This window comes from Onychostruthus taczanowskii, unplaced genomic scaffold, assembly GCF_017590055.1.
Source record: "Onychostruthus taczanowskii isolate IOZ18803 unplaced genomic scaffold, ASM1759005v1 scaffold17, whole genome shotgun sequence".
Taxonomy (NCBI): Eukaryota; Metazoa; Chordata; class Aves; order Passeriformes; family Passeridae; genus Onychostruthus; species Onychostruthus taczanowskii.
Window position 1 is genome coordinate 14,025,173 of NW_024498906.1, and position 19,466 is coordinate 14,044,638.

Consider the following 19,466-nt stretch of genomic DNA (forward strand, 5'->3'; position numbering starts at 1 on the left):
TAATGTAAGCTTACTGATTTCATTTCCTTAACCCAAGGAAAAAAAAAAAGCAAAAAGCCCTCCTTCATATTGTATTCTGAAAGGTAGTAGCATGATTTCTCTTTTTTTTGGTGACGCCCTTAAAAAAGCCCAACCTCTAAAATTCTTTGACATGATTATACTTTTTAGCAAGATTATGCCCTAAGCAGCGCTGGTGAGCAGAAGAGCCACAGCAGACATTTAACCTCAGACAGTGCCCTGTTTCCATGGAGCTGGAAGCTCTCCCCCTCCTCAGATCCTCCCACAGCATCCTCAGCTCCATCTGATGTCCCAAAAATCCTGCTGGACAGTGCCCAGCACGTCTGCCCCGTGGTGGTGACACTCTCTGCTTTCCAGGTGAGAAAGTTTTATGCTGAGGAGGAGCCCGAGTGTGGCACTCACATTCTCTGAACGTGATTCCTTCGCCCAGGGTTTTTCTCCTGGGAAGCTGAAAGGCAGCGAGAGGCCTCAGAAAAAAAAAGAAAAACAATTCTTATCTCATTTGCTTCTCCTGTGTTTTGCTCATGTGGAATGTGTTTGGAGATTGTTACCCACAGGTGATTGTTTCATTGGATTCTGGTGTGAGTTGTTTTCACTCAATGGCCAACCAAGGCCAAGCTGTGTCAGGACTTTGGAAAGAGTCAGGAGCTTTCATTATTATCTTTTTAGCCTTCTGTAAGTATGCTTTCTGTATTCTTTAGTATACTACAGTATTCTTTAATATAATATAGCATAATAAAGTAATAAACTAGCCTTCTGATAAGATGGAGTCAGATGCATCCTCTCTCCCCTTCTTCAGGGCTGCCTTGATTTACAATAGCCTGTGAAGTGGGTGATGCCCCTCACAAGCACATCTCCAAGAGTTAAGCTCTTTGTAGCTATGGAATTATAGAATTAATAACTGTGTCTCCAGCACCTTAAGTCACCCTGTTCTCCAGGGAGGGAGGGGTGAGCTCTGGTCGAGACTCTTGCTAATTTAGGACACAGGGCTTAGACTCAGCCTGTCTCTGAACCAAGGCTGCGTGGGCACTGGGATTCCTCTCCAGGCTTGCAGTTAAATGTGAGAGCTGCTCCCAGTGGCATTTGGCTTACAGCCTCCCTGTCTCAACAGTGCTGTGCTGTAATTACCAGGAAATTGATTAATTTAGTTCCTTTACACCTACTAACAGGTGGAAACAGGCCTTTGGGTTTAACAAGAGCTTTGTGTGCACTTAAGCACAAATAGCTGATGTCTCATGCACTCCTTCTTGGTCAGAGTGTTTGTGGGGGTTTTGTTAATCCTCCATTTGTCTGGGCACTCATTATCTTTCCATTCAAGAAAGTGTGTGGTGTGAGTATAGCAAATGTACAGATCTTCCTCACAAATTTGGGAGGATTTCTGCTGCTCTCAGTAAGCACTGACTCTTATTTGTGCTTAAGGGTTGGTGGCAACCTTGGGGAATGCTGATGAAGGCACCCCTTGGCTTCCATGCAACCCCTTCCTTCTGAAAGGTTTGGCTCCCTGGGGGTCTCTGTGGCACCCCTACATCCTTTAAAAGACTATCACACTTTTCCTTCATCTTCTCAAGCCATTTAAAGCCTGTCAGTGTTTATTTACAGGTGATTTTTTTTTCCTGCACCTCTAGGTTATTGTTGTTACTCTGTAATTAGTCCAGATTTTCATTAAAACTCAGTGCTTAGAGCAGAGCATGACTTCAGCTGCAGCTGGTTTATGTGAGCATAAACAGGATTGCTTCACACACCTGGTTTTGTCTGCTGTAGGGTGTGAGGCGGGAGAGAGACTCGTGTCTGGGTGGGGAAAAATAAAAAAGAGGGAAAAAAAGGTTAATCTCTTCTGAAAAGGCAATGAGACAAAATTGCTACGATTCACACAGCTCTAAGATAAGCAAGTAATGGCTCATGTTCAACAGCAAAGCATGTTCATATAGCATGAATAGGATGGATGTGTTGTATGATAAATCTAGACACAGCAAATAAATTTCAGCCTGAAAAATAAGATAGCACATGAGATGGCATGTGCAGAAAGAATGCTAATGCTTAGGGAACCGAGGGCATTGGCAGGAAGGAGAGCGTAGAAATGAAGAATAGATATTTTGTTTTGTTACCAGGATTGATTGGCTGACTATTTTTTTTTTGTCTTTAAACCATAATAGCCTTCCCTTATTGTCAAAATGATAATATATATAAAGCACTTCCTGTAATATTTTTCTTCGAAATGACTATTCATCAGTCCCACAGTCAGATGCTCATATTTCAACTCACAATTTAGTTTAGCAAGTTTATACTTCAGAGCAATCTGTCATTTTAGCATTTGTGGTTTTTTACACAAATCCCCACTACAGAAGCATGCAGTGCTCTTAAACACGGATAGATTGGCTAATCCAGATAGTACTTTGTAATCTTCTGGCAAAGAAAGAGATTATTGCTTTTCAGGCAGGAAAAAAGAAATGTTCCTTCCAGTCTAGCAGTGCAAATCGTGGAGAGATTCAGGGGGAAAACTCTTGGTCTTCTGCTGGGCCCAGTGGGGGTGTGAGAGTGTTTGGGAATAGATGGGGAACAGAGGGAATGTGAAGATAGGAAATGTAAAGGTAATAAATGTTAATCCCAGGACCTGGCACCACCTGGGAATGGAGTGAAGGGAAAGGCAGCAAAGCCCAAACCCTCTCTGGAGAGCTTGGTCTGCTGCTGGCACTGGCTCTCCTGTTACCTCCCCAGACTGCAAACACTGCACAGTTTCTGTGACAAACTTCTGCTGCTGTGAAAGCAGGAGTTATCTTCGGTGATAAACTTGACCTTCTGGTTTGCCCACGTTTTCGTGCAGCCATAAATCACCTTCCTTTGCATCCCCAGGGCTGGAGCAAAATGTGGGCAACACCTGCTGAACAAACATTATTAGAAAATTAATCTCATTCTTTTTTTTTTTTTTGTTCCCTTTCCTCACAATGCCTCTCTTATCTTGGCTCATGGGTGAACCCTTCTTGTGGCCATGGGAGGGGGTTTTTTGGAGCTTGGAGCAGACAGGTGTGTTTTCTCTGGTGAGGTGACCTCACTCAGGGCAGCACTGGAAATACCCCTCCTGGACTTGATGTAAAATGTGGGTCTGGCTTCCTCCTCCTCCTCCTCCTCCTCTGAGGTGAAGTATGATTCCATCCCAGCTGCAGAGGATCATTTGGCTTTGGGGTGAGGTGTCCTCCAGGGCAGGGACTGCTTGTGAGCAGTGAGAATTGGGAGAGTCCATCCCTGCCCCAGTGTTCGTGGGCAGTGTGCCAGTCCAGCAAATTTACCTCTTTTTGTTTTCAGTCTTACCTTTTGAATAAAGTGTGCATTGTTCTGCAAGCAGAAGTCTGTCATTGTGGAGGCTTTTCAGGTTTATGTCTGACTTTGCAGTCTTCTACATCTAGAAATGCTTCCAAAAATTTCTCTTAATTCATCTTTTGAATTGCTTTTATTTCTGCATCTTCAGAGGAACAGATGAAGAATCTATATTAAAGCCTAGCTTTCTGATAGTTTTTTTTTTTATTAGAAAGTAGCTGTAAATGCTAACTCTAAGTAACACAGGGGAGGAAAAAACCCATACAGTATGTCTGTGCTTAAAAAGCCACTGCATAATGTAACATTGCTAATTTGTGGAAACAAATTGCTGAAATAACCTGACAGTCAGTGCCAATAATAACATGTAACAACTGTGGGCAAACACAGCATATAGTTATTGGTGTTTTCTTTTCTGTGTGGTGGTTGTAAGCAATTCTTGCCAGATGGGCTGATAATGTAATTAGGAATCATTGTGTTAAATGAGGCACCATTTAAATTGCCAACTAATTTTCCTATCTATTAACCAGCTTGAAAAAGAAGAGTTGTTACCCAAATGATTTCTAGCTGCTAATCCCTAACAAGAAGCACACTCTTTGAATCTTTTTTTTTTTTTTTTTTTTTTTTTTTAAGCACTGTCTAGCAGATTATTTTCTGGAGGGGTTTATTATGTGTGGGACAAAACAAGAAAGAGAATTAAGAGATGGTAAAAGCTCAGGAGTGAGATGGGATGGACTTCTACATCTACATTGTGATGTGTGGTAACAGCTCCTGAGCAGGTCATGGGATGATTCCTATTTCTGGTCTCTGCATGGGGATAAAAACTTCTTTACGTTGTCACAGTTCACTGTGTGACATGCTCCAGCAAGCATATGGAATTACAAACCCTATTTTAAGTGGGTGCTTTGGGAGAAACCATGAAAGTAGGAAAAGATTTTGAGTGGCACATGAATGTTACTGCTGTGGAATGGTTGTGCTCTTTACTGAGGACAAGAGAAAAGGGAAAAGAGAGGGGTGCCTTTGGGTCGAGTTAAAATCCCAGAGGAGGCATGATGGCTTGTGGCTTTCATCATGGAAAGAGACATCATTGCTAAAAGGGAGTAGGTTTAGATTAGATATTAGAAATAATTCTTCTTCAGGAGGGTGGGCAGGCCCTGGCACAGGAGCCCAGAGCAGCTGGGGCTGCCCCTGGATCCCTGGCAGTGCCCAAGGCCAGGTTGGACACTGGGGCTGGAGCAGCCTGGCACAGGGGAAGGTGTCCCTGCCATGGCAGGGGTGGCACTGGATGGCTTTTAGGTCCTTTCCAACCCAAACCATTCTGGGATTCTGTGAATTCTTACAGAGCCCCCTTTGCTCTGCTGCCTTGTGAAGGGAGCCATTAATTATCATTAAAGTTTTGACTGAACCCCAGAGTAAATGCAAGGCTGAATGAGATTGTTTACTGTATTTATGGCCCTATGTGTGCAAACCCTTCTCCTTCTTTTTTCCCCAACTCCCTGTGCTTCAGCTGAAGCAGGAATGAAGAGCCAAATGCATTTTTGCAGTCTGGTTTCTTTACAGAATCATGGAATAGTTAAGGCTGGGAAAAACCTTTCAGGTCAAGTCCAACCATCAACCCAGCATCACCACCATGTTCACCAATCAACTGTGTTCTCAAGTGCCATATCCACGTGGTTTTTTAACAATTCCAGGCATGATGACTTTTCCACTTCCCTGGCCAGTTTGGTCAAGTGCTTTACAGCAATTTCTGAGGAAATTTTTTCCCTAATATCCAGCCCAAACCTCGCCTGGTGCAGCTTGAGGCCATTCCCCCTCATCCTGTCACTTGTTAGCTGGGAGAAAAGACTGACACCAGCTCACTCCAACCTGCTCTCAAGCAGCTGTAGAAAGTTGGCCAGTCCAGTGGTGGAACTTCATTGCTTGATCTAAAAGGGTTGATCAGACTCATGCACTTGGAAAAAAAAAATACAGTGGATTATTCTATGAGCCAGTCTTTTAGTGGGGATGAAAAGCATCCCTAGTTCATTGTGGGTGACCTGGGGAATCACATCCAAAGGAGCAGGTTTGCAGGCAAGCCCCAGTATTCCACACCTGGAAAACCCTGTGGATGCTAAATCATGAAGACAGCTGCTTCAAAGAAATCCATTTTGCACTTTCAGCCTGTGGGATTTGTTTTGCATATTTTTCTGGAAGTTACCAGAACCTCCCAACCTCAAACTAAAAGAGGAAAGAGGAACTTCTCCAAAGTCTGATCAGGGTGTGTACCAGAACACAGGCAACTTCTGTCCTAGCTAAGGGATAGGAGCAGGCCCTATGCAACAAAAAATGAATGATTGCTGCTCTCACTTTCCCTTGAAAATGTGAAGGAAGTCACTTTCTGAATGCACGGTGGATAACTGCAAATTGTTTTATGCCAGGCAGTTAAATGAGGCATGAATAACAACCAGTCTAGTGTGGATGTGTCATATTGACATCACCTGCTGAACCAGGGAAGGTGCCTGAACCACAGCCAGCCAAAGCTCTGCTGAGTGAAAAAATTATAACACACCAATAGGCAATTTTTGGTTTTTTCTGGTAGCAAAATACAACAATATTTAGCAATGGAAGGCTTAAAAATATTAAAGACATAGTGGTAAGTTAAATTACTGCAGCTGGGTAGCATGGAGTAAGTGCTATTTGATGCTGCTGCTGAATCAAGCACTGGAAAGTTTAAGGGATCCTTGAAGTATTGACCAAGTGTTTGACTTCCAGTTGAAAGAAATCATTGGGACTGGGGAATTTTTAGCATCTCTACCCCTTCAGAACAGAAAAAATGTAAAATGCATGACCTCCAAGGCTTCTGCTTTCAGTGTTCATGACTTTCAGTAAACAAGTTTGGATTTGCTTCTTTTTATAACCACAGACTAATGGCATATAGATAGTGTCAGACTCCCTCTGTGAGTTTGTCATGGCAGAGGTGGATGTTCCTGTCTTGCTTACTGTAAAATAGGGATCTTCATGAGGCTTCTGTTAATAATAACAGCTCTATTTGCATATAGGAAATGCAGACAGCAAAATATTCTCCAGGTACTTTACTAGGTGCAGATTTCATGTCCCACAGCTGTGGTTAAGGTGACTCTTTAGGGTGAAGAAACAATTTAGTGCATTTGCTCTCAGTGGCTATTGTGTGGGTCTGAAATTGAACTTGAACTAATTGAAATTGAACTAATCTAAACCCACTCTGGCACTGGCAGCCATTCCCTGTGTGCTGTCCCTGCATCCCCTGGAAATTGTCTCTCTCCAGGTTTCCTGGGGCTCCTTCAGGCCCTGCAAGGCCACCCTGAGCTCAGCCCAAAGCTTCTCCTGTGCAGCTGAACAATCCCAGCTGTGCCAGCCTTTCCTGCCAGCAGAGCTGCTCCATCCCTCTGCTCATCCTGGAGCCTCCTCTGGGCTCTCTGCAGCAGCTCCAGCTCCTCCCTGTGCTGGGACAGGGCTGGGGCAGCTCTGCAGGTGGGCTCTCACCTGAGCAGGGCACAGAGGCAGAATTCCCCCCTCACCTCTGCCCACGCTTCTCTGGATGCAGCCAAGGACACTGTTGGCTTTCTGGGCTGCAAGTTGACATTCCCAAGGACATGTCCAACCTTTCACCAAGTCCTTCTCAGCAGGGCTGTCTGTGGTTAAGACAGGACAGGATGGCAGCCCTGGACCACGGCTCCTTCCGTGGCCACCTTGTGACTCTCCAGAGCTCGCCCGGAGCTGCCCCAGCAGCTCCATGAGGAATGAAGGAGGCTCCAGAGGAGACAACATGAAAGCGCCTCTTAATGAGACGTGAAGGCTCTAAAAAAAAAAAAAAATTCAGGAGAGAAAGGGAACTCAGTAAGTTATACCCAGCCCAGAATGAGCTGCTAATCACTGGGGCTATTGTGAGGGCTACAATAAATCAGTGTCTGCCTGCATCTCATTATGCACAAACATGTGGATGGAGAATGTCAGCCTCAATGGCATCTGTCATGTGAGCTCTGCTGTGTCCCAGTGGGCTGGAGCCCACATGCTTAGCCAGCTTTGTGCTTTCCCTCTTTCTTTGTGGGGGATATCTGTTTTATTCTGGAAATCTTGATTTCCTGTGGGTAGTAAATCTGCCCTTTCCTTGGATGGTTTGTGAATTCCGTGACGATAACATTGTATTTAAGGTGTGGGGGTAAAATGTCTTTCTTATGTGTCACATTTAGTGATTTTTTGTTAGTTTTGGTTGGGGTTTTTTTTGTTGTTTTTTTTTTTTTCTCCCCCAAGTCCTCCTCCGTTTATGGTGCCATGCATGTCACTGAGGCTAAGGCACCACCTACATGTATTTATGCAGCTGATGTATAGTGCCCATTACTCAAGCATCACAGACTACCTCGGAAAGGCTAATTAATTTAAGCCCTGCAGCACCCCTTTGAGGCAAATTTTGTCAGTCCTGATAGATGCAGGCACACGTTGTAGCTGCTCTTTTTTGTTTATTTTTAATATGATTTCTATGCCAGAGAAGGGGGGGGGGAATGAATAGTTCGTACTTTGTTAGGTAGTTGAAAAAATGTGAGGCTTTTGATAGCGTTGAAATGAAGTATGCAAAAAACTTTGGATTTTATTGCAGAGCCTCAGAGGTTCTTATTTTCTTTTAAAGCCTCAGCTCCTGGAGCTAAGTGAACTTGTGGATGTCCTTTTGTTCTTAGATGACTCTGTCTAGCTCAGGTGGTTGCAAAATAAATTTTAATGTATTGTCTTTGCTTAATCTAAAATCTGGGATGCAGCTTGACTAAGGCTGTTGGTTTGTTTCTTTTTAGTCTTAAAATTTCTGCAAGATTAGGGCTGGGAATACCAATGACTGAGTGTGCGTGCAGTTCAGAAGAGATTCTCAGAAATTACTGGTTGGTTTTGTGTTCTTGTTTAAATTTCAGAGTTCCTCAGTCCGATACTATATTAAAAGGGTGAAACAAGGGTAACCATCACCTCCCTTCTCCTCTATGAACAAACCAAAGATGGTTTTAAACATTGACTCACACTTTTTGTCTACGCTCAGTCCTATTAGAGAAAGATTCAGCACATCTATTTCAAATGCTTTATCCTCCTTTGTGTTTACACTCAGCTCTGAGCTCAGCCCTTTTTCTCCACTTCCTTTGTCAACACCAAACTTGTTTCCCTGATCATTCTCTCTTGCCCTTCCCACATCCCCTCCTGTGGTAGATCCCAAGCCACATCACATCTTAAGGAGTGATCAGAGGGGCTGGCTTGAGCTGGCTTTAATCCATGGGCAACCAAATCTTCATGTCTCACTCCCTCCTACAGGAAAATTCCTAATTCTTTAATATTTTTCTGGGGAGCAGGTGTTTTAGCCAATCTGAGACCATGTTGTCACCAAAGGAGGGAATCACCCTTTTCTGGTATCTGCTCCTACCATGTCCATTTGAGTGGCTGTCTGATATGGCAGATTTCTATTTTTCCTTGGTATCTGTAGGTGAGGAACCTCACCTGGTTTGCATCACAGCTCTGTGGCTTTGCCAGGGAGGCCTGGGAAGCATCCAGCCAAGAGCAGGGGAGAAGTGTGACCCTTGATTTGGTAGCAGTAGAGTCTCTGACTGACTTAAACTTGCAATTTAATGGCTCTGTACATAGTGTGGTTTCCAGGTCTCACTGAAAGCAGTGACCCTGCTTTGCCAGCGTGCAGCTGTGATGGACCAGCCTGGTTACCTGAGCTAGATGGGGAGAGGAGGTGCCACATTTCCATGTGGCAACTTTCAGCCTGAATCACCCTCCCAATCAACCAAAGAAGTGGCCCCCTCTTAGGCTACCTTTCAATCACAGTGTTAATAAATCTGCTGTCCTCATTTTTTAAGGTGGTAAAGTCTGTGGAAGGTTGCTGCTGCTGCTCAGGATGAACTGGGCATTGCTCCTGTGTTTTCCAATCCACAAAGCAGCTTCATGCTTCTGCTTATCTCTGTCCAGACCTGCACTCTGCCCCTACCTTGAAATCTCACAAGTTCTAAGACAAAGAGCTCTTTAAGCAGTCCATAATTCAGCCTGTGCTCTGGACAGGTTGCCAAGACTCATGGGTTGGGCCAAAAAGAAATTGGAGATGATCAGGAATTCATCTGCTGTGCAAATGTGGGCTTGGGCCAAAAAGAAATTGGAGATGATCAGGAATTCATCTGCTGTGCAAATGTGGGCTTGGCGGGTTTTCCCCCTTCCAGGAACAGGATTATTTTAAAGCTTTTCAGCAGGATCAGCTGTTTTGGATGGGCTGCAGCAGCACATCTTCCCTAAAAAGTGACACTAAATTGATTTCTCGGGGCAGTGCTCACCATAATTTAAAGCTGAAGATAGTTTAGACAAAAACCGCGATGATTTTTTTGTTGCTCATTTGTTTCATTGGATATGCAAATCACCTCTCCTTTCTTTTTTTTTTTTTTTTTTTTTTTTTTTTTTGGCAGTTAAATATTCTGGTTGACACTGGGAGCAGCAATTTTGCTGTAGCAGGTGTGCCTGATCCTGATGTCACATCCTACTTCAATCCTGAGCTGTAAGTACCTGTTCTGCACCCATGGAAATTAGGGGGGTCTTTTGGATTCTGGCTCCTTCATGCAAGAGAGAATAATAAGGCAGCTCAGCTCCTGGGGCTCCTGTGACATCCCATGGGAGTGGGATGTTGGCTGCCTGGTGGGAATTTTGGATTTGCCTGATGCCAAACTCTGCCTGACACCATGAGCAGCACAGCTGAGCTCTGAGTGAACATCAGCAGCACTGATTAGAACTGGAGAAAAGAGAACATTATTACAGGGTGAAAATCATTTGCAAAATCACACCAATTTCAGCCAATTTCTTACCTGAATAGACTTGCAAGGAATTAAAAGTTTCAATGTGCTTTGCCTTTGTTTGAAGACAAAAATGAAAAGCCGGTAATTGTGTCAGTAATTGTATTACTTGACATTTCATCCAGAAACAAAATGACTTAGTCAAAACCTAATTTGTTGTTCAGTTTGGCCACAGGCCTCAATCAGTCAGTGATCTGGGCAGACCCTGATGAATCTGGTTGTTTATAAAATACAACTTGGTGGTTCTGGTGTTTGTTGTGCACTAAATTTGCTGTGTTTAGCATAAGCTGACATTAATCACAGCCAAGCTTTGTCTGTCTGAATCACACTTCTTCTTCCTTCCTTTCTGCCTTTCTCTAGTTTCAATTATTTCAGGTAAACTTCTCCAAAATGCAGTGTCTATCTTTAGGTTTAACACTTTTTTTTTTCCAGTAAGATGCGCTGGGAATGGAGGGAAATCTTATTATTTCCATGCTTCTTACTGGAGTAGCCTCATCTCCTGTCATATATTTAGATGTTAATGGAGATATTTCACATCATGCTGATATGATACAGGCCTGGAAAATCCGGAATTTTGGAGAGCTATTTCTGATACTGCTTGATAGCTATTCCTGCACTACTGCAGGGTTTTCCATGCCAGCCAGCTGTCCCCTTCCATAGGCAGTGGCTAGAGAAAACTTAATTAAAATTAAAAGAAAACTTAATTAGAATTAAAAGCGTAAGCATTCTTTCTCCCTTGTCTCTTAATTGATGTTATTGAGACTGGAAGGACAAGGCCTCTCTCATCAGAAGCATAAACCATTAGAAACAGCAGCAGCAGAGCTTGTGTGTGGGGAAAGACAGACTGAAATCATGTGAAGGTTACAGCCTCTGACCAGTGTGCTCAGTGGACACTGTGTTTTGAGAACTTTAATATAAGGTTAATAATGAAACCTTGAGGTCCAGGCCCTAAAGAGTTAGTTAAGGGTGCTTTGGAAAATTACTCAAAATCAAGTCATTACTTGATTTTAAGTCATTACTTAAAATTCAATCAAGTCCAGAGCAATTGCAGCAAGAGTTTCTGGTTTGGGTTGCACTGATGGAGTCCTGCAGTGGGCTCAGAACACAAACATCAGCAGACTCCTGGGTACACCATGCTTCTACCATTTAAAATATTTTAACTGCATTTAAATATATAAATTGGAGGGATCCTGGGCCCAATGAAATCGGGTAGATCTAAAAATATTGGTTGCAAGAAAGCTCTGTAGGTCACCTAGCACACATCCCAAATGAGCTGGGGCTGTCACCAGAGCAGGTGAGCCATGGCTGAGCCCAGCCAAGTCCTGTAAACCTCTGAGGATGGAGAATCCATGCTCTGTCCAGGCAGAGTGTCATGCCACAGTCTCCTGGGGAGGAAATATTTCCTGTTGTCTAACCTGAACCTCAAAAAATGTAACTGGTGGCTGTGGCAGTCAGCGTGGCAGCTGCTGCCTTTGATGTAGATCCCATGCAAACCTGAGTGTGCAGTCTGTCCTTCATGTAGGTTCTTGATGAAGACCTTCACAGAACCACAGGATCACTGAGATTGGAAAACACCTGCAAGACCATCAAGTCCAATTTGTGACTGCTCCCCACCTTGTCACCAGCCCACAGCACTGAGTGCCATGTCCAGGCCTTCCTTGGACACCTCCAGGAGGGATGAGTCCACCACCTAGCTGGGCAGCCCTTTCCAGTGTTTAACAGCCATTTCCATGATGAAATTCCTCCTGGTGTCCAGCCTGAGCCTCTCTTAGCACAGCCTGTGTGTGTCCTCTTGTCCTGTTGCTGTTGCATGGGAGAAGAGCCTGACTCTCAGCTGGCTGCACCCTCCTGCCAGGGACTTGTACAGAGTGAGAAAGTCTCTCCTGAGCCTCCTTTTCTCCAGCTGTGGAAGAGTTTTTGCTGCACTCACAACCCCTGGGGCTCTGCTTGTCACGATCAGTGGCTCCTTTGGACCCAGGGGTGCAGCCCACCTTCAGCCCACACTTTGTTCAGCCCCACATCCTCAGCTTCCAAATGGGAATGCCATGGGAGGTGGTGTCCAAAGCCTGACAGAAGCCAGGATGTGCTGCAGCCACTGTTCTCCTCAGCTGTGCCTCCAATCCTGATGTAGAAGGGACTGAGATGGATCAGGTGTGATGTGCCTGTGAAATTCCTGGTTGAGTGTCTGTGACTGCATGGCTGTTCTTCATGTGCTTGGGAACAGATTCCAGGAGCTTTTGTTTGAGACTTCTCCTGACTGGAGGTGAAGCCCAGTCACCTCTGCTTCCTTGGGTGCTGCTGTTTGTCTCTTTTTGAGACTGGCCTTAGGGTAGGCTTTTCCCAGCAGTCAGAACACCTTCCCTGGCATTGTGATTTAAACCCTGATGGCAGCTCAGCCCCACACAGCCCCAGTCACTCACTTCCCCACCAAAACCCCAAACGTTTCCCTGTTCTTCCCCCAGCTGTATGTGCTGAGCATGACACCATGGTTTGGGATATCCCTGGGGTCAGCTGGGGTCACCTGGCTGTGTCCCCTCCCAAATTCTCATGCACACCAAGCCTGGCAGTGGTGGGGTGGGCCGAGAGGGAGAAAAGACCCCGGCTCTGTGCAAGATCTGCTCAGCAATAACAAAAACATCTCTATATTTCAGCTCTGTTTCCAGCACAAATCCAAAACACAGCCTGTGCTAGCTGCTGTGAAGAAAATTAACTCCATCCCCAGCCCAAACCATCACACTTGGCTGTCGTGATTTTGCAGGGATGGTAAACAGGGGCACTGATATCACATCAGCTGCATCTGTAAAATTACCCAAGAGCAACCTTTGCCCACGTGTAAATGAGAAAACAGACCTATGGGCACTTTTCTTCCTTCCTAGGAGGAACACTTAAGATTAGATAAAAGGGTTTCCTCTCATCTGGTAATCACTCCTGCAGTTTTTCCCTGTGTTGTCATGGAGTGCTTCCGATGTCTTAAACTGCAAGTTGAAGACAAGGGGGAAGAAAGATTAGTAATTTGTTAAATTAATGGGTTATGAGTTATAGATGTGCGCTTCTTAGAATATTCATGTTGTGTTGGAGAGAGTGATGGGGCTTAATTTCCTGGTGCCACACTCTTAGTTTAATTTTATTCAGATGATCAAAATCAGAAATTGAATGCATGATTCTTTTTTGACTGAAATTGAGGGGGGTGCATGGGAGAGGCATTATCTTTGTTTCAAATGACCCAGAGAGTGTATTTTCCAGGAAGAGCCCTCCTGGAGCAATTCCAGAACTAACTTGTTAAGTGATGTTGTGTATCATAAAATCTATGTGATATAATCCTGCTGTTTAATTATCTGGCTCTTTCTTTACAAAGTGAGTAAAGCTGTTACCAGGCACTCTTTTACAGCTTGGGCTTTTGAGTGGCTCTGACAAACCTTTGCTGTAAAGAGTTCTGAGTTTGCTGTGATAATCATGCTCTATAAGTCACCATGATGTATAAGGTTTTGCAAAATTACCTGATTTGTCCTGATCTGAAAAGAAATCACGGTGTTTGTTTCTCATGCTGTTGAAAATAACAAGTAGTTTTGTTGAGTACTCTACTTATGATAAAAGAGATACTTAAACAGACATATAAAGGGAATTTTACACTTGAACCCCAGTGATCAGTGATGGCTCTGCAGCAGTATGTAAATCTGACATGCTCAGGGCTTTCAGTATTCAGGAACAGTATTCAGTTTTATTTCAGTAAATAAATAAAGACTACTACTGCCTCACCCTCTGAAGCTTCAAAAGCAAGCTGCTCAAGAGTTGATCTTTCCAAGAGATAGGGAGGTAAGAGAAATATAGGCAATAAATTGAGGTAATACAATAAGTTATATACCACCAAACAAAAGAAACAAAGCAGCTTGTTTTGCTGCTTTTGCAGTGTGACCCTGCCAGGTTGGTTGTGTGCACTGTACAGGTTGTGGTTTGGGGTGATTATAAACTCTTTGTGGAAGCCCTGCAGATTAGATGGGACTTCTTTGTTAGAAATCAATAATTTCTGTTGTATTTTCACGTTTGAGTTGTTTGGTGAGGTCGGTGTCATGCAGGGCTTCCTGCACGTGGTGGATTTGCTGTTGCCACATTGAGCTTGCTGCAGAGGGATTGTGACATGAGAAATGAGATTCTGCTGGTGTTTTGTCCTGTGCTGTGTGCTGGTAATGAGGACTAACTCTGCAAGAGAAAATTACCCCACTGGTGGTTTGCTCAGCTGGGGCTCAAGATCCATGTGAGGTTTGAGGACCAGGTTTGTGGTGGCTGCTTTGGAGAGAAGATGGGAATGGGAAGGAGAGGGAGAAGGGAGCAGGATCCCTACAGCACCATGATCTAGAGCCCTTATTCCATGCCTGTGTCTACTTTGTCCTGCTGGAAGAGGTGAATTTCTTCTTTCTCATCACAGCCAAAACAGCTTGTTTGTAATTTTCTTTTCTGTGCTGTGTGTTTGTTTTACAACACTCCGCCCATGAATTACAACTAGTCTCTAGTTTTGACCTCTAAAGTTTTCCTCCTTTAGATCAGTGAGGCAGAAAGGTGAAAAAAACCTGTGGCTGATTACCTGCAAGAGGACGGGGAAGTGGTTTTGCAGAACAGAATCTAATTTACTGCAAGATCCCTTCCCATGTTACCAATTTTGCTCCTTGACGGAAGTAATAAGTCTCCTCTTCAATAAGACATTTGTGAACTTTACAAATGAGATGAGGGTCTTCATATCCATTTCTGCAGGTGGGGAAGCTGAGGCACAAGTGGTGAGGAAGCAGGAAAGGTCAGCAGCTGTGCTGGAAAGTGAATCCAGTCTTTCTGTGTCCTGGTCCACAGCTCTCCCTGCTTCTGGAAGAAGAGCTGTGTGCTGCTGCTGTTCTAGCCATGCACTGCTTGTATCTGCAGATTTGCTTCACTTTATTATCCCAGCACTCCATTTTCTCTGATTTCAGAGGTTTCCTCTTCTGCTGCTCAGCCAGACACTTTTCTACATGAAGAAAAGTATTCTCCCTTTCATTTCTTGCCCCTGCAGTTTCCCTTATGCCACTAATTATTCAGACTCTGTTTTGATTTATAAAATGTCCTGCCAGTGTCACAGAGGTGTTCTGAGGAGCCTGCCTGAGCAGAGGTGTTCCTTTGTGTGTGTGTCACACAAATGCAGAATTACACAGGAGCAGTGCAAGTGATCAGATGCAGGTAATAAGAGTATCTCTGGAACTCCTGCATTTTGAAATATTATCTCATGTATTTCTGCTGCCTTGGATGTTAACCCTTGAAGGGTGAGGTCTTGGGAGTGTCAAGAACTGCTTACAGGGTTGGAGCCAGGCCTCCCTGCCTTGGGAGAGTCAGGTTCATGGTCCATATGGCCAAAATGTCCCTCAGGAGAAAGTGTCTCAATTATGGGACTTGCCCATGTTGCCATCAGAAGCTTGTTCCTCATAATAATGAAAATGACCCCAAATTCATGCTGGTGAGCTCAGGCTGTTGGATTAAAGCTGGATTGATCAAAGTATCTGCACCTGATAAACCCTTGCCTTTCTACTTTTCTACACTCATGTAAAGATGCTGTTACAAATTTATTTTATGCTTCCCCCCACCCCCAATTTACTTTCCAAAAAGCTGTGAAAAGTCTCTTGAGATGAACTGAGTGTGGTCATCTGTCTCTCCAAAAGAGGAAGCTGTGTGCCAAGGAGAGGATCCAAAGTAAATTGTGAGGGATCTAGAACTTTTGAAATTCTTCAGTAGAGATGTGTGTGGGATATGAGAAAAATACTTATGGATTACAGGTCTTTAAAATGAAAAATCTGTTGAAGCTTTTAATAATTTTTTTTTTTAAGCCTTTTAAACAGGATTCAGTTCCTTCTTTTGCTTGCCATACTTAACTGCTCCTTTGCCTTTGCTTCCCTGGTCTAGAAGAAATTAGTTCCTTTCCTCCTCCAAGTCAGTGAATCATTTGTTAATAATCCCAAATTCTACTTACTTCCTCACAGACAGGTCAAACTGCAGACTTAGGAAACCTCTGTCTTACTGCTGGTACTCACAATAATATTTAACCAAAAAGGATCTTTTAGGAATATTAATGAGGTATTGGTCTACAGCTATTCAGTTAGCTTAGCATTTCAGTTTTAGATTTGAATTCAGCAGCTTTCCATTTTCTAGTGCCATTTAACACATTCCTTCTCCAGTTAAAAAGTATTGCTTCTATGGACCAGACTGAGTCAGGGACACTGCACTAGGTGATATAATATCTTAGATGATTTGTTTTTTAAAAAAACACATTGTGAAGATCTGAGTTATTGATGGCTTCTGGATAAAAATGGGGCTTTGACTTTTGGGGTTTTTTAATTTCTGCTTTTTCCTGATTTTACGAGCAGGGTGAATACATATTTTGCATACTTAATTTACCTTTTTTTCCCCTCTCTGGGCAAAATTGAGTTGGAATATATTCTGTTGTCTTGCACTGTAAATGAACAGCCCGTGCATCAGTGTGTCCTCTCCTTTTAAAGGTCAAGCACATACAGATCTCAAGGCATTGAGGTGACAGTGAAGTACAGCCAAGGCAGCTGGACTGGACTGCTGGGCACAGATGTCATCACCATGCCCAAAGGACTCTATGGCAGCTACACCACCAACATTGCCACCATCCTGGAGTCAGAGAACTTCTTCCTGCCAGGGGTTAAGTGGCACGGGATCCTGGGTCTCGCCTACGATGCCTTAGCCAAGGTAAACCATCCCTTCCCTCCTGATTGCCTTTCACAAGGACAATAAACAGAAATCTGCTAAAACAATGCCAGCAGATGATCTCTCAGCATTAGGCTCCACCCTTCCAGCCACTCCTTCCTACAGATCTTCTGTCTTTGTCCCAGAAGGAATAAATTGGGTTGTGGTGGTACCATGGTGCCACAGGAGGATTTTGGCTTTTCTGGTGATGGAAAGGCTGATTTTAGCTCCTCTGGAATGAATAAGCTTTTGCAGAGCTTGTAGTACCAGAGTGTGGTTGTGGGATGTATGTGGAGGGAGGTTTTAGAGCTCTGAGGACACTTCTCAAAACTGGTCCAAGGCAAAGCCCTCAGCAGTTCGTTCTAGGCCATTCTCTGTTCATCGAGTAAAAGTTGAGGTGGATGGATAATTTCAGAACAAATATTGGCTACAATATTTCCAGAAACATAGAACCAAGCGCATCCTGCTGCTCTGGAGGCAGGAAATTCAGGTAGAAGATTCAATTAAAACCTGAAATTTATAATCCAAAATGTATAACCTTAAAAATCTAAAACTGAAAACTTGATTGGAAAACTTCAATTAAAACCTGAAATTTATAATCCAAAATGTATAACCTTAAAATCTAAAACTGAAAATGTGACTGGAAAACGACAAAGTTACCATTTTCAACCTTCCCATCCCGAAGTGAGTTCTACCCAGAGAGAACAAACAAGTTCTGTTTTTTTTTACTTCATGGACTGTCAGCAGGAGAGGAAGAGGAAGAGGAAGAGGAAGAGGAAGAGGAAGAGAAGAGAAGAGAAGAGAAGAAGATGTTCTGTTCTCAAACTCTGCTTTGGGCAAACAGAGTACTCAGGGCATTTGTTCTTCCCTTCTTCCAAGGATGTCAGGGTTGATCTGCTCTGGGCTTTGTGCAGTGAGAGCACTTGGCCCCTCTGACCTCTGCACACAAATCTGAGTTACAGGGAAGTTGCAGCACTCCAGTGGCTGCAAAGGAAAACAGGACCTGCAGTGTCAGGAAGAACCTGGCCAGTACCCAGCTGGAGAGTGTGCTTTGGTATGAAGTTCTTCAGGAGAAAAGAGAGGAAATTTGGGACACTCAACTCAAAGTTTGATAGAATTCAACAGTGCTGAAAAACTGAAAATCTTGACTTTAAAATTCTGCTTTTTAACTGTGGGAAGGAGTGAAAGGCAAGTTACCTTTGAGTGTTCTAATAACACAAAGCCTTTTCCAAACAGAAACTATCAGTGAGAGTTTCTGCCTGAAACTGGTGTTTGAGTTTGGAAACTGCAACTGAAAATTACTCCTGTGTTTTAGGGATTTGGTGGCAGCATAGCTGACAGTGGCCAAAAGTAAAAATGTTTTTAAAAACAACAGAAACAGAAAAATGACAGATATTGGGGTTTTAATGGCTCATTATGTCTAGAACTTTCATCAGCTGCTTGTCAGAAATTCAATTTACTAATGAAAAGTGGTCTTGTTTGAATGATTTGCTGATTTCTGCGAAGAAACTTTCTAATGAACCCTGCAATTCTTTTTTTTGTTTGTTTGTTTTGCTTTTCAACACCTTCAAGCCTTCCAGTTCTGTGGAGACATTCTTTGATTCCCTCGTGAGGCAGGCAAAGATCCCCAACATTTTCTCCCTGCAGATGTGTGGTGCTGGACTCCCTGTTTCTGGAAGTGGTACCAACGGAGGTAGTCTTGTGGGTATCTGTCAGTAGGAGAGGGAAAATGTATCTTTGTTCACCTCTCTCCCTCTTTTCTCTGACTGTCCTGCTTCTGCCAAATTTAGTGTTTAATACTTTTTGTATTTTAAATATGTTTTCTATTTTTTTAAAGAAAAGCTAAGCCCTTAGGCAAAATTTGAGTGTTATTTATTTTCATGCTCAATTCTTTTTTTTTTTTTCTCTCTCTCAAGTTTGAGTAAACTTTTCATCTTTTAACAAAGAAAAATATGAATGTTGTGGTGTTTCCTCGGGGCAGATTCTGCTATATTTCTCAAACTGAGTAGTCCCTTATGTAGCTGATAAATTTGTTCAATCTCATCAAAATGCTACAGTATTTTTTTTTTTTTTTTTTTTTTTTTTTTTTGTAAATGACATATTAAAGGGAAAAATCTGTAGATCAGAGCTCCTGCTTGCTGTTACTCTGGGAAATCTTTCCATCATCTTTAGTGGGACCATGAATTGGTCCATTATGTATCTGGAACTGGGAGATGGAATGACTGCTCCCAAACGATGCTGAAATAAACACCTGAGCACAGGAGCTGATCACAAACACTTATTTTGAGGAGAATTCACATATTGTAAATGTTTTTCTTATCACTGAAGACCAAGAGAAAATTTTCTGAAGTTTAGTTCAGAGTCAGAGTCCACAAATGCTCCCAGCCATCTTCAGCCTAAGTTTTGATGGAAGCTAGGAGTGGTAACAGTGCCAGGATGTGATTCCATTTTGGATGTGTGTCAGAAAAAATGAAATCTTGGAAAATATTAAAGCTTTTCTGATCTGATAAATCAAATTATTCACATGTAAGTTTATTATTCTATCCCATTTTTATACATTGCCTAGATTTATCCACTGAAGATACTGTT

At 43.2% G+C, this 19,466-nt stretch overlaps 1 protein-coding gene across 1 annotated transcript in view; it reads left to right on the forward strand.

Moving 5' to 3' along the window:
- The window catches only part of BACE2 (beta-secretase 2), a 50,452-nt gene that overhangs the window by 13,897 nt on the left and 17,089 nt on the right, over nt 1-19,466 (forward strand). The window contains exons 2-4 of the mRNA XM_041399826.1: nt 9,774-9,862; nt 16,664-16,880; nt 18,450-18,578. Coding sequence (XP_041255760.1) covers nt 9,774-9,862; nt 16,664-16,880; nt 18,450-18,578 — 435 coding nt within the window. The remainder of the gene's footprint in view (nt 1-9,773; nt 9,863-16,663; nt 16,881-18,449; nt 18,579-19,466) is intronic.